The sequence below is a fragment of the Poecilia formosa genome, unplaced genomic scaffold, assembly GCF_000485575.1.
Source record: "Poecilia formosa unplaced genomic scaffold, Poecilia_formosa-5.1.2 Scaffold396, whole genome shotgun sequence".
NCBI classification, from domain to species: Eukaryota; Metazoa; Chordata; class Actinopteri; order Cyprinodontiformes; family Poeciliidae; genus Poecilia; species Poecilia formosa.
The window spans coordinates 523,636-538,145 of NW_006800335.1; the positions used below are offsets into that span (position 1 = coordinate 523,636).

Sequence of the window (14,510 nt, forward strand, 5' to 3'; positions counted from 1 at the left end):
TTAAATACATAAATAAAATCGATTTGCCTGGAATGGTTTCCAAGCATCCATGCATTCATGCTGTTCACATATTAAATGCACGTGTAAGTCAATATTTGAAAATTAGTGTGACGTTAATAGAAAACCGACCATATAAAAGGAAAATTGGTGCTCTCTCGCCATCTGGTGACAGTGAACACCTACTACGTTACCTTGTGAGGGCAGAGACAGCTGAGGACACTTGACTCAACATGGCAACCAGGTGGGGAATCTGCGGCGCAGGGAAGATCAGTGATAACTTCACTGTGGCTCTGAAAAAGCGTCCTGCGGAAGACCATCAGGTGGGTTTGTTAAGCTGAAGCGAAAATCACACAATTGAATTTCTTCGCAGTTCGGTGCAAAACATTATGTCGGGACCTCTCGGCAGTTGTTCTGACTAAAGGTTCAGCTAAAAATTAGTTTCTGCTTCCGAGCTGAACGGACAGGCTTAAAATGTGCATGCAGTAGATGTTAGCAAGTCATACAGAGTTGCAAATTGCAGGCCGTGGTCGACATTTATTTGGACAAACTAGAAGCTCTTACCCTTTCAACGTAAAGTATGCAATATGTCTAGTTTTTTTTTTTTTTTAAATCATCTTACGGAAGACGGTCATTTGAAATTTAAGACACTGTAAATATGCAGTGCATCCACTGCATATTTATTCCCCATGTTGTGTTAATAATCTAGAAGTTCTCAATGAAATAGATCAACATTTATTGTAATTAGAGGTCAAGTGTGCTGTTGCAAGGTGCTGTTAAAGTAACAAAACATTTAGTTGGAAAATATTGTCTGTCATGTCGAAATGTCACAGATTTCATTGGAGTTTAATACTTTAACAATGTGTACCGAGGTCCTCAGGAAGGTGGTTGTACTTGCAGGTTGTGGCTGTTGCAGCTCGTAAATTAGAAGATGCTCAGGAGTTTGCCAATAAACACAGCATCTCTCGAGTTTACGGCAGCTATGAGGAGCTGGCCAGAGATCCAGACATGGGTCAGTGTCCATCTGCCAGAGGTTTTTCAGTTTATTTTTAATTATGAAGCTTTACAATACCTCCTGCTTTATATTAAATGTTTTATCCCATTTTAATTTTATCTTTATCTTTCATACTGTTATTTCTGAAAATGACACTATTCAGTGTTGTTTGACCTGTGTGCAGATATTGTCCATGTTGGAGTCATCCCCCCGTACCATCTGAACGCCTGTAAACTTTTCATAAATGCTAAAAAGAATGTTCTGTGTGAGAAGTCGCTGGCCATGAACACAAAGGAACTGAAAGAGATTCTGGACTCTGCCAAAAAGAACAACGTCTTCCTCATGGAGGTAAGCATGTTAGCAAACCAGGAAGAAAAAAATAATTTCTCTGTGTACTAATGCACACGAACAGTTTAAAACATGTTTTCTCTCCAGGCTGTGTGGACCCGTTTCTTCCAGGCCTCTGTTGAGATCAGAAATCTGCTGGCTCAGGAGTACATAGGGGAGGTGAAGATGGTCCGTGCCGACTATAGTTTGCCACTGTTGCACATGTCTAGATCGGATCAGAAGGACCTCAGTGAAGGCGCATTACTAGGACTTGGTATCTATTGCCTTCAATTCATAAGTATGGTATACAAAGGAGAGAAGCCGGAGAGTATCCAAGCTAGAGGCGTCTGCCTGGAGACGGGTAAGGAGTTAACAGGATGAGGCATTCATGTAACCTCAGAGGCTGTGCCAAATCAGTGACATTATGTGAGATGCTTTATACTCAAGTCAGTTAAGATTTTTATAATTGTGTGCTGATTCCTCCTTGGATGAATATTGAAAAGAAAAGCTGCTTACTTTTTAAAATTTTGACTTGAGACTCGCTGATCAACTTGTCAAGTATTGAAATCAGGACATCTGATTTGATTAGTCAAATTCTAAAACATGCGTTTCCCCCTGTTGAATGTTTCAAAAGTAAGAACCAAACTACCATTTTTGGTTTTAATAGGAAAAGTCGGATTAATGCATCGTTGGCTTTCACACAAACCTTGAGCTGTCTATAAGCTTTATTTTTCTGGCTTTGTTACAGTAAGTATTTCCCTACTGTAGTTGCATGCATTTCAACTTTTCTCTGCTCATAAAAGCTCTGAAATGCCAGAAAATTAATGTAAAAAGTCCTTTTAAAATGTAGATTAACCATCACAAACATCAGTTCAGACTTACAAAATGGATCATTTCATACCTTACAGTCTGACAAAAGAAATTTTATCTAATTGGTATGCTCCCAAAGGTATTTTCACATCCTGATTGGCCTTGTATAAACTCTAAATTAGCTTACAACTCTTTATTTTAAGCTTTTGTGGCTGTATTTTGAGTTTTAGCATCTTTTATCTACACTGTTGTATATTCTCCTCCCTGTAGGAGTGGATGAGACTGTGGCTGTCATTCTTAGGTATTCTAAGAACAGAATGGCAACGTTTACCTGCTCTGCTGGGGTTGAGCTACACAGTGAAGCCATTATTATTGGGACGGAAGGCAAAATCCAGGTAGGTTACAAAGGATGGCATGGCAATAATTCAAAAGGACCATTGAGTATGTTTAGTCGTTCGAGTGTTTTTATGTAGAACAAATTAGAAGTGTCTTCAAACTCTGATTTGACATTAATCTGATCCACATGTTCCAGGTCCTTTCTCCTATGTGGTGCCCCACATCAATCATTGTTGATAGGAAGGAGACGGAGTATCCGATACCTGAACGCTGCTTGTCTCTCAACTTTACCTACAGCACAGGGAAGCGTTACGAAGTAGAGGAGGTCCGCCAATGTCTGCTCAAGGGTAATGANGATCAGAAGGACCGCTGTGAAGGCGCATTACTAGGACTTGGTATCTGCTGCCTTCAATTCATATGTATGGTATACAAAGGAGAGAAGCCGGAGAGTATCCAAGCCAGCGGAACCTGCCTGGAGACGGGTAAGGAGTTAACAGGATGAGGCATTCATGTAACTTCAGAGGCTGTGCCAAATCAGTGACATTATGTGAGATACTACTTTACACTCAAGTGAGTTAAGATTTTTATAATTGTGTGCAGATTCCTCCTGGGATGAATGTTGAAAAGAGAAGCTGCTTGCATTTAATTTTGACTTTTCACTGATCAATTTGTCAAGTATTGAAATAAGAAAATGTTAACTGATTTGATTTGTGAAATTCTAAAACTTACATTTTCCCCTGTTTAAATGTTTCAAAAGAACCAAACCATTTTTGGTAGGAGTTTGGTTTTAATAGGAAAAGTCGGATTGATGCATCTTCAGTTTGCACACAAACCTTGAGCTGTCTTTTTTTTTTTTTTTTCTGGCTTTGTTACAGAAAATAATTCCCTACTGTAGTTGCATATCTTTTACAACCTTTCTCTGCATTTAAAAGCTCTAAAATGCCAGAAAACTCATGTAAAGTCCTCTTTTTAAAGTAAAGAAAATGTAGATTGACCATCATAAAATAAATACATCAGGTCAGACTTAGAAAATAATTTCATACCTTACAAATCTGATATAAAAGAAATGTAATCTAATTAGAATGTTCCTGATAGGCCTTGTTGAAACTCTAAATTAGCTTACAACTCTTTATTTTCAGCTTTTGTGGCTGTATTTTAAGTTTTGGCATCTTTTCTCTACACTGTTATATATTCTCCTCCCTGTAGGAGTGGATGAGACTGTGGCTGTCATTCTTAGGTATTCTAAGAACAGAATGGCAATGTTCACCTGCTCTGCTGGGGTTGAGCTACACAGTGATGCCATTATTGTTGGGACAAAAGGCACAATCCAGGTAAGTTGCCAAGGATGGCATGACAACAATTCAAAAAGTACATTTGGTAGTTTCAGTGTTATGTAGAAGAAATTACAAGTGTCTTCAAGCACTGGTTTGACATTAATCCGATGCACATGCTCCAGGTCCTTTCTCCTATGTGGTGCCCCACCTCACTGGTTGTTAATAGGAAGGAGACCCAGCAGCTGGTACCTGAACCCTCCTTGTCTCTCAACTTTACCTACAGCACAGGGAAGCGTTGCGAAGTAGAGGAGGTCCGCCAGTGTCTGCTCAAGGGTAATGAGACATCAGTATTTTGCCTTCTGATTCAAGCACAATTTGTTACAAACATCATATAGCTCGGGCATTAAAGCCACTTCAGGAATATTCATGAAATATGGGATGCTTGGGATTCAATGCAGTGGGAGGGTGTATGTGGGGAAAAATAGGAGGCATTAACAAAGTTGTATAAGAACATAATTAAAGTTGAACAATTAACATTTTGTAAAACAGTTTAAAAGTCGACTGCATAAGCTCATCCCTGAACTTCTGTGGAGCATTTGTCTGTAGCAGCTGACTTGTCAGTGTTTCTCTTTGCAGGGCTGAAGGAGAGCCCAGTCATGTCCCATGCCTACACTCTGCTGCTGGCTGAAATGGGGGATGAGATCTGCCGGCAGGTGGGAGGGGTGTACAGCCAGGACTACCAGTAAAAGTTTGACTTATTCATGCTGTGATTAAATACAACCAGTTTACAATGGAGATTAACTTACTCTGTTTCTGTTCCTGACAATCATTTTGGAGGAACATGGCAACCAGGTGGGGAATCTGCAGCGCGGGGAAGATCAGTCATGACTTTACTGTGGCTCTGAAAACTCTTCCTGCTGAAGACCATCAGGTGAGTGCGCCTGTTGCAACAGAGATAAATCCCACGTGTGATTTAGATGAAACGCGCCTCTTTGTGTCATAGTAACATTCTTCCGGGTACTTAACTCCGTTGTACGTTTTATAAGATATATTTTTTATTTAAGCACACATGTTTTTGAAGCAGACGATGTCAATGATTTTGTAAAACATTTGCATTAACTGCCAAGTTGCCAAACTTTCTACCATATAGGACACATGTAGTTTCTGGAAAATGAGTGTGGGAGTAATGGAGAACTGGAAATTGACGATTAAATTGAACAGCCTCAGTCATGCAATTTACCAGTAAGGCAAATGTCACCTTTTTTCCCCAACTATGAAACGGTGAGTGAATAGGAATGATGCCCTCTGCTGGGTGACAAGTGAAAATGCCTAAAAACAGATTGCTTGTGCAGGATTTTTAATAAAGTGGAATGGATGCCTTTACCATATGAGAAAATAACGATTTACCTCTAAAGTATTTATAATTAATGTGCATCATCTGTGACTTCACAGGTTGTGGCTGTTGCAGCTCGTAAATTGGAGGACGCTCAGGAGTTTTCCAGAAAACACAACATCTCTAAGGCTTATGGCAGCTATGAGGAGCTGGCCAGAGATCCAGATGTAGGTCAGTGTCCTTCTGCCAGAGGCTTTTCAGTTTTTTTAATTTCAAAACTTTACAATAACTCCTGCTCTATATTAAATGTTTTCTTTTATCCAGTTTCAATTTTCTCAATATTTCATACTGTTCTGAAAAATCATTCAGTGTTATGTTTGACTGTGCAGATGTTGTGTATGTTGGAGTTGTCCACCCATGCCATCTGAACGCCTGTAAACTTTTCATAAATGCTAAAAAGAATGTTCTGTGTGAGAAGCCGCTGGCCATGAATGCTAAGGAAGTGGAAGAGATTCTGGACTCTGCCAAAAAGAATGACGTCTTCCTCATGGAGGTAAGCATGTAGCAAACCAGGAAGAAAAATATTATTTCTCTGTATACAATTTACTATTGCACACTTGAAGACCTTCAAAAGTTTTAAAACATGTTCTTTCCAGGTTGCGTGGACCCGTTTTTTCCCAGCCTCTGTGGAGATCAGAAAGCTGCTGGCTGAGGAGTACATAGGGGAGGTGAAGATGGTCCGTGCAGACTTTGGTGTGCCACTATTCCATGTGCCAAGATCAGATCAGAAGGACCTCGGTGGAGGAGCATTACTAGGTCTTGGCATCTCCTGCCTTCAATTTATAAGTATGGTGTACAACAGAGAGAAGCCAGAGAGTATCCAAGCCAGCGGGATCTGCCTGGAGACAGGTAAGGCGTTAACAGGATGAGGCATTCATGTAACCTTGGAGGCTGTGCCAACTCGGTGAGATACTACTTTACACTCAAGTGAGTTAAGATTTTTGTAGTTGTGTGCAGATTGTGTCCACCCTGTTAAATGTTTCAAAAGTAAGAACCAAACTATCATTTATGGTAGGAGTTTGGTTTTTTTAATAGGAAAATTCGGATTGATGCATCTTCAATTTTCACACAAACCTTGAGCTGTCTACAATGTTTTCTGGCTTTGTTGCAGTAAATAATTCCCTACTGTAGTTGCATATCTTTTACAACATTTCTCTGCACATAGAAGCTCTGAAATGCCAGAAAACTAATGTAAAGTCCTCTTAAAATAAAGAAAATGTAGATTAACAATCTCAAACTAAAATGAATAAGTTAATCAGGTCAGACTTAGAAAATGGATAATTTCATATCTTACAAATCTGATAAAAGAAATGTAATCTAATTAGAATGTTCACCTCCTGATGGACCTTGTTGAAACTCTAAATTGGCATACAACTCTATTTTCAGCATTTGTGGCTGTAGTGTTGGCATCTTTTCTCTACACTGTTGTATATTCTCCTCCCTGTAGGAGTGGATGAAAGTGTTGCTGTCATTCTTCAGTACTCAAAAAACAGAATGGCGATGTTCACCTGCTCTGCTGGGGTCCATCTGCATGGTGAAGCCTTTATTGCTGGGACAAACGGCATAATAGAGGCAAGTTACCAAGGATGGCATGGCAACAATTGAAAAAGTGTTTAGTTTGAGTGTTGTGTAGAAGAAATTGGAAGCGTCTTCAAACTCTGGTTTGACATTAATCTGATCCACATGCTCCAGGTCCTTTCTCCTATGTGGTGCCCCACAGCACTGGTTGTTAATGAGAAGGTGACCCAATATCCGGTACCTGAACCCCACTTGCCTCTCAACTTTACCTACAGCACAGGGATGCGTTACGAAGCAGAGGAGGTCCGCCAATGTCTGCTCAAGGGTAATGAGACATCAGCATTTTGCCTTCTGTAGGTCTGGTACAATTAGCTGCAGAACCTCTAAGATTGCAGAAGATGCTGTCACACTTGAATCTACTGTTTCTGTGTAATCGGAACCAGAGGTGAACAATTAACATTTTGTAAAACGAGGTTTAAAAGTGACCTGCATAAGCCTCTCCCATCTCTGAACTTCTGTGGAACATTTCTGTAGCAGCCAACTCGGTGTGTTTGTCTTTGCAGGGCGGAGGGAGAGTCCAGTCATGCCTCATGCTGACTCTCTGCTGCTGGCTGAAATGGGGGATGAGATCCGCCGGCAGCTGGGAGTGGTGTACAGCCAGGACTTCCAGTAAAAGTTCAACTTGTGCTGTGCTTTAATATGACCAGTTTACAATGGAGACTAACTTGCTCAAGAATGGTAAATTTCATGCAATTAAAAAGTTTGTATTTTTGTAGGAAAACAATGCTTGACCTCAAAGTTGGATTAACTTAACTTTTGAAATGTAAACCTCTCAACCACATGAGGTTGGGAAGCTGTTACCTTTTCCTATTTACATGTTGTACACCAGCTTTGTATACAGATGCATTGAAACTTGCTGAGCAGTCAACAATGAAAAGTAAAATCTTTGACAATCTGTCTAATGTTACAGCAAATTTCTGAAAAATAAAGCAAATCCATTTCTTTAAAGTAAGTTTGTTCAGCAATATGTGTGTATATATTAGGAGTTAATCTCCTTGAATGTGTTAATTTTTGTGTAAAAGTGGATTAGACTTTTTAGCTTTTCTTTTATATGAATTATATTGGCAGCAAGTTATTTCTGGAAAATTGCAGTTGTCTTTGAATTGGTAATTAAGAGAAAATATAAATAAACCAACCTGGTCTTGAGCTTAAAAAATCATGCCACAGGTGGTTGCAGAACATGACAATGAGTCTTTACATCACTAGGCTTTGCAGAGTTAAACATATGGCTCTCAAAGGGACCTGCACAGAGCGGCTCACAGGCTCCCATTTCTGCTTCCTCTGTTTCCCTCAATCTTTTTTTTTTTTTTTTTTTTAAAAGCTGGGGGCGATAGGGAGGGGATGAAATCCAGTGTATACAATTCAAGATGTTGTAGCACTGACAAAATGATTCATTATGCCTTGCTTCACACTTCCCTCTCCCCCTCCCAGGATTTTCAAAATGACTGGCACCTCCTTGTGCTGGTTTCAGTCAGTCACCCTGCCTTTGCAGTGACCTTGAGATGGAAATGAAGGCAGGATGTCGCTCCTGTAACTGCTGCAATACAGTTTCTCTCCCATTTGATTAACACCCACAGAGCAAAATGTATCTCATTTACAATGACAGCCAGGAGGGTGGAAAACACCCTGTTCATAACTCCTTTATGTTCTGTTTCATTAAAAATATAGTACAATTTTCCATTGTTACTGAGGTACATGACAATTGCTAATGACAGAATGTTTCTGGCACCAAGATGCTCAGATTAAGTGATGACACTAAACTGTCTATTGTGATCAACCACTTCTGATGGCAAAAAGATCCACACCGCCTGTGAAGAAACTTGAGACTGACCATGTGATCCAGAAGGAACGCCATTCTTCCAAGTCTCGGTGGAATAAAGACGCAGACCCAGAAATAAATTAATCAATACATAAATGTGAAGCTGTAAAAGTGGAAGGCAATCGTACTGTCTGGCCTGAATTAATGAGGTGCTTCCTTCCATCCACATCTCAAGGTTTTTAAAGCTCATCAGCCATCTTTACCGTCCACTAATATCCTCNTATAAAGTGTTCTGAAATATACAAGCAGAGAGCCTAAGGCATGTTACTTGGGTAGCTAACAATTGTTGCAACCCAGACAGCTCTTGGTGATATAGTGAACTCTTAGTATTTGTGGGATTTGTGACCCAAATGCTCCACAAATGGCAAAAATCCACAAATTCCTGGGCTCTGCTTTAAAAGAAGGTATAACTATCTATTGTAATAGTTCAAACGCCAAATATATCTGCACTAAAATGCACCAATCAAACCTTCTTGGCACTTGTGCTGAAGCTAACATCTACAGTCGTCTTTATTTTTATTGGGTGTGAACAGCTCCAAGAATAATCAATGAGTTTCCTGGATTAACTGCTTTGTAAACACCACCTAATGGCATCAAGTAGCTCTGCTAATATTTATTGATAAAAATTAGAGAAAAACCAAAAATGACTTATCTGATACTGTCGGTTTTTGAATGGAGTCTAAATCTCATCATGAAACATTTTTCATGATAAACAATACAATGACACTGGTATTACAGATGCATGCTGATGGAGAGCAGCAATGATGAAGACTTACATTTCCATTATTTTTTTTTTTATTGGAAACATTAGTGTAAAGGTTGTAGTAATCCCAGGTCGGAAGACCCTTAGATTTGTTGGATTTACCCACATAAATATTTTTGTTATTGGATGTTGTACATGTCCAATAATGACAACTATGAGTTCAGGCATCTGTGTGAACTCATGTAGTTTGTTACAAACATCATATACTGTAGCTGATATTAAAAAAAGCCACTTCAGGAATATTCATGAAATATGGGATACTTGTGGTTCAATGCAGCAGGAGGGTGTATGTGGAAAAAGGAAAAATAGGAGGTATTGGCAAAACTAAAAAGTTGAACATTTAACATCTTGTAAAACAGGGTTTAAGTCAACTGCATAAGCTAATCTCTGAACTGTGGAGCATTTGTCAGTATTCACACAACCAAGTATGTTTCTCTTTGCAGGGCTGAAGGAGAGTCCAGTTACGCCCCATGCCTACACTCTGCTGTTGGCTGAAATGGGGGATGAGATCCGCCGGCAGGTGGACGTGGTGTACAGCCAGGACTGCCAGTAAAAGTTCAACTTTTTCATGCTGTGATTAAATACAAGAAGTTTACAATGGAGACTAACTTACTCTGCTTCTGTTCCTGACAATCATTTTGGAGGAACATGGCAACCAGGTGGGGAATCTGCAGCGCGGGGAAGATCAGTCATGACTTCACTGTGGCTCTGAAAACTCTTCCTGCTGAAGACCATCAGGTGAGTGCGCCTGTTGCAACAGAGATAAATCCCACATGTGATTTAGATGAAACGTGCCTCTTTGTGTCATAGTAACATTCTTCCAGGTATTTATCTCCCTCCTGGTACTTTTTGTAAGATTTTTTTTTTATTACTTAAGCACGCATGATGTTGAATCGTGAAGCAGACGACTGTCAACGATTTTGTAAAACGTTTTCATTTTGATTAACAGCCAAGCTACCAAACTATCTACCATAAAGCACAGAATAGGATGCATGTAGCCTTTTCTGGAAATGAGTCTGGGAGTAACAGAACTGGAAATTAACAATTGAACAGCCTCAGTCATTGCATTTTTACCAGTCAGACAAATGTCACTTTTTTCCAACTACAAAACAAATTGAGTTTATATGAATGATGCCCTCTGCTGGAGGAGTGAAAGTGCTAAAAACAGATTACTGGTGCAGGATTTTTAATAAAGTGGAATGGATGTCTTTACCAAATAAGAAAATAACAATTTACCTCTAAAGTATTTATAATTAATGTGCATCATCTGTGACTTCACAGGTTGTGGCTGTTGCAGCTCGTAAATTGGAGGACGCTCAGGAGTTTTCCAGAAAACACAACATCTCTAAGGCTTATGGCAGCTATGAGGAGCTGGCCAGAGATCCAGATGTAGGTCAGTGTCCTTCTGCCAGAGGCTTTTCAGTTTATTTTTCATTTCAAAACTTTACCTCAGTATTGTTTCCTTTTATCCAGTTTTAATTTTCTCAATATTTCATACTATTATTTCTGAAAGAAGAGTATCATTCAGCATTATATTTGACCTGTGTACAGATGTTGTGTATGTTGGAGTCATCCACCCATACCATCTGAGCGCCTGTAAACTTTTCACAAATGCTAAAAAGAATGTTCTGTGTGAGAAGCCACTGGCCATGAATGCTAAGGAAGTGAAAGAGATTCTGGACTCTGCCGAAAAGAATGACGTCTTCCTCATGGAGGTAAGCCTGTAGCAAACCAGGAAGAAAAAAATAATTTCTCTGTAAACGGTTTACTATTGCACAAAAGTTTTAAAACATGTTTTCTCTCCAGGCTGCGTGGACCCGTTTTTTCCCAGCCTCTGTGCAGATCAGAAATCTGCTGGCTCAGGAGTACATAGGGGAGGTGAAAATGGTCCGTGCGGACTATGGTGTGCCAAGATCAGATCAGAAGGAGCTTGGTGGAGGAGCATTACTAGATCTTGGCATCTATTGCCTTCAATTCATAAGTATGGTGTACAACGGAGAGAAGCCGGAGAGTATCCAAGCCAGCGGGGTCTGCCTGGAGACGGGTAAGGAGTTAACAGGATGAGGCATTCATGTAACCTCAGAGGCTGTGACATTATGTGAGATACTACTTTACACTCAAGTGAGTTAAGATTTTATATTTTGTGCAGATTCCTCCTGGGATGAATATTGAAAAGAAAAGCTGCTTACTTTTTAAAATTTTGACTTGAGACTTGCTGATCAACTTGTCAAGTATTGAAATCAGAAAATATTTACTTGTCTCTGATTTGATTAGTGAAATTCTAAAAAGAAAAATGCTTTTCCACCCTGTAAGTAAACAAAAGTAAGAACCAATCTACCATTTATGGTTTTTAATAGGAAAAGTCGGATTAATGAATCTTGAGCTGTCTATAAACTTTATTTTTCTGGCTTTGTTGCAGTAAATAATTCCCTAGTGTAGTTCCATATCTTTTACAACCTTTCTCTGCACACAGTTTTCTGGCATTTCAGAGCTTCTTACCAATGTAAAAAAAATGCTTTTAAAATAAAGAAAATGTAGATTAACCATCATAAATTAAAATGAGTACATCAGGCCTTAGAAAATGGATCATTTTATACCTTACAAATTAGAAATGTAATCTAATAAGAATGTTCCTAAGCTATGTTCACCTCCTGATGGACCTTACAGAAACTCTAAATTAGCTTACAACTTTTCATTTTCAGCTTTTGTAGCTGCATTTTGAGATTTGACATTTTTTCTCTACAATGTGTTGTATATTCTCATCCCTGTAGGAGTGAACAAGACTTTGGCTGTCATTCTTAAGTATTCTAAAAACAGAATGGCAATGTTCACCTGCTTTACTGGGGTCCAGCTGCACAATGATGCCATTATTGTTGGGACAAAAGGCAAAATCCAGGTAAGTTACCAAGGATGGCATGTTTAGTTTGAGTGTTTTTATGTAGGAGAAATTAGAAGTGTCTTCAAACTCTGGTTTGACATTAATCCGATGCACATGCTCCAGGTACCTTCACCGATGTGGTGCCCCACCTCACTGGTAGTTAATAAGAAGGAGACCCAATATCCAGTACCTGAACCCTCCTTGCCTCTCAACTTTACCAACAGCACAGGGAAGCGTTTCGAAGCAGGGGAGGTCCGCCAGTGTCTGCTCAAGGGTAATGAGACTTCAGCATTTTGCCTTCTGTAGGTCTGGTACCATTAGCTGCAGAACCTCCTGCCCTCCAGAACTATCATGGAAGATAATGTTGTGCTTGAACCTACTGTTTCTGTGTAATCAAAACTAAGTTGTGATTTGTGGGGATGGCTTCTGTCAAAACAGTTTCATAAATGCAAGCAAACAAGATTCAGCAGAGTTAAATCACTGTTCAATATAGTGGTGGATATTTTTGTTGGGGGCAAACAGCTCCAAGAAAAACCAATGAGTTTCCTGCATTAACTGCTTTGTAAACAACAGCTAAAGGCATAAAGTAGCTCAGCAAATATTAATAAACGGTAGAGCAAAAAACATCAAAAATTGTATGTGAAAAATGGGAAGTATTGACAAAAGGTTGTACTGAACATGGCTAGAGGTGAACAATTGACATCTTGTAAAACGAGATTTAAGTCAACTGCATAAGTTCCTCTAATCTCTGAACTTCTGTAGAGCATTTGTGTCGGTAGACAGCCGACTCATCAGTATGTTTCTCTTTGCAGGGCTGAAGGAGAGTCCAGTCATGCCTCATGCTGACTCTCTGCTGTTGGCTGAAATGGAGGATGAGATCCGCCGGCAGGTGGGAGTGGTGTACAGCCAGGACTGCCAGTAAAAGTTCGACTTATTCGTGTTGTGATAAAATACAACCAGTTTACAATGGAGACCAACTTACTCTGGTTATTTCCGGAATAGTCCATTTCATGTGATTAAAAGTGTTTATATTTTGTAGGAAAACACTACTTGATCTCCACCTTTGATTAACTTATTTTTGAAATATAAACCACTCAAGATGACCTCTCTCAACCACATGAGACGGGTTAGGAAGCTGTTTAATATTTACATGTTGCACACCAGCTTTGTATACAGATTTATTGAAACTCACTGAACACTGTCAACAATGAAATGTAAAGTCTTTGACAATCTGTGAAATAAATGTTATAGCAAAGTTCTAAAAAAATTGCAAATCTGTTTTTCTTTATCCCATCTTTAAAGTTTTGTTCAGCAACATATATCTATATGGTAGGAGTTCGTCTCCTTGAATGTGTTAAAATGTGTAAAAGCAGACTATAGACTACAATTTTGTTATGAATTGTATCGGCAGCAAGTTATTTATTAAAAAAAATGCAGTTTTCTTTAAATTGGTGTTTAAGGGAAAATGTAAATGAACCAACCAGATCTTAAATAAAAAATAAAAAAAAATTGGTCGTGCAACAGGTGGTTGCAGAACATGACCGTGAGTCTTTATGTAACCTAGTTGTCTTTCTCTTATAATTATACAATGTATTTTGGTTATTTCTATTGTTCCTTACCTGACTGAAACGCCTCTAAAAATTAGTAATTGTTTTACTTTAAGAGCGGAAGCCCCTCCTTTATATTTCTTCTTCTGTGGTATTGTCTTTAAATTGTTTGCGCCCCTCGGACCCTCCCCTTTTGACCTGTTGTCCTGTGGGAGAGGTGAGTATTGTTTTCATCTAAATGCATCCAGTTTATTTATAGATCTGTTAATTGTGTAGGACTTGGAGCGGGCAGCCTATAACACGGTTGTTTGTTTGTTTGTTTTCGTCAGTTATGTTGTATAAAAAGTTTTATTTTGCTTATTTGAAAGTTGAGACATGGTCCCCTCCCCCTCCTTTTGTCATGTTGTCCTGCGGGAGAAGATGTTGAGCCGGCAGCCTATAACACGGTTGTTTTCTGTATGTACTCATTAGAATCGGGGTCATTCTCTAAATTCGGTGCATTTTGTGTCCCACAAGTTTATTTCAAATATTTGCATATAATGCAAACCACTTTTTTTCTTTTTTTTTTTTTTTGGAGAAAATCAAGAAATGGAAATATCCATGTGTCTTGGTAATGCAACATGCAAATGTTTTTAAAAATGTTATGGGTTGTTGAAGTGTAGAGGTCAGCCAAATGAGCATGTCCTCACTGACCAATATTAATTTGTCACAAATAATGCCCAGTAACTGTTATTTGTACCATTATAAACATCTTTGGTATACTTTAACCTAAAAAGAAATCTGAGAAAAATACA

At 39.0% G+C, this 14,510-nt stretch overlaps 1 protein-coding gene and 2 long non-coding RNA genes across 41 annotated transcripts in view; 1 reads left to right on the forward strand and 2 right to left on the reverse strand.

Annotated features, from left to right (window-relative positions):
* Nucleotides 1-14,510, forward strand: part of LOC103154714 (uncharacterized) — a 52,013-nt gene that overhangs the window by 1,427 nt on the left and 36,076 nt on the right. For 16 of the 39 annotated variants that reach the window (XM_016662962.1, XM_016662963.1, XM_016662989.1 and 13 more), the window contains exons 1-18: nt 143-320; nt 898-1,030; nt 1,176-1,339; nt 1,427-1,679; nt 2,399-2,523; nt 2,661-2,811; nt 4,375-4,480; nt 4,573-4,669; nt 5,191-5,302; nt 5,461-5,624; nt 5,728-5,980; nt 6,579-6,703; nt 6,824-6,974; nt 9,735-9,840; nt 9,933-10,029; nt 10,573-10,684; nt 10,843-11,006; nt 11,098-11,335. In XM_016662962.1, coding sequence (XP_016518448.1) covers nt 231-320; nt 898-1,030; nt 1,176-1,339; nt 1,427-1,679; nt 2,399-2,523; nt 2,661-2,811; nt 4,375-4,480; nt 4,573-4,669; nt 5,191-5,302; nt 5,461-5,624; nt 5,728-5,980; nt 6,579-6,703; nt 6,824-6,974; nt 9,735-9,840; nt 9,933-10,029; nt 10,573-10,684; nt 10,843-11,006; nt 11,098-11,335 — 2,641 coding nt within the window. In that variant the 5' untranslated portion in view covers nt 143-230. Of the gene's footprint in view, nt 1-141; nt 321-897; nt 1,031-1,154; nt 1,340-1,426; nt 1,680-2,398; nt 2,524-2,660; nt 2,812-4,374; nt 4,481-4,572; nt 4,670-5,190; nt 5,303-5,460; nt 5,625-5,727; nt 5,981-6,578; nt 6,704-6,823; nt 6,975-9,734; nt 9,841-9,932; nt 10,030-10,572; nt 10,685-10,842; nt 11,007-11,097; nt 11,336-12,062; nt 12,188-12,292; nt 12,444-12,981; nt 13,088-14,510 lie in introns of those variants that run through there. The other 23 variants (XM_016662985.1, XM_016662988.1, XM_016662975.1 and 20 more) reach the window with 21 other exon arrangements.
* Nucleotides 7,236-14,510, reverse strand: part of LOC107833490 (uncharacterized) — a 9,586-nt gene continuing 2,311 nt past the window's right edge. Inside the window, exon 3 of the long non-coding RNA XR_001659236.1 lies at nt 7,236-7,312. This is a non-coding gene — a long non-coding RNA (uncharacterized LOC107833490). The remainder of the gene's footprint in view (nt 7,313-14,510) is intronic.
* Nucleotides 7,348-13,634, reverse strand: LOC107833491 (uncharacterized). The gene is made up of 2 exons (XR_001659237.1): nt 13,261-13,634; nt 7,348-7,478 (listed from the first exon to the last, which is right to left on the reverse strand). It is a non-coding gene; the product is annotated as an uncharacterized LOC107833491 (long non-coding RNA).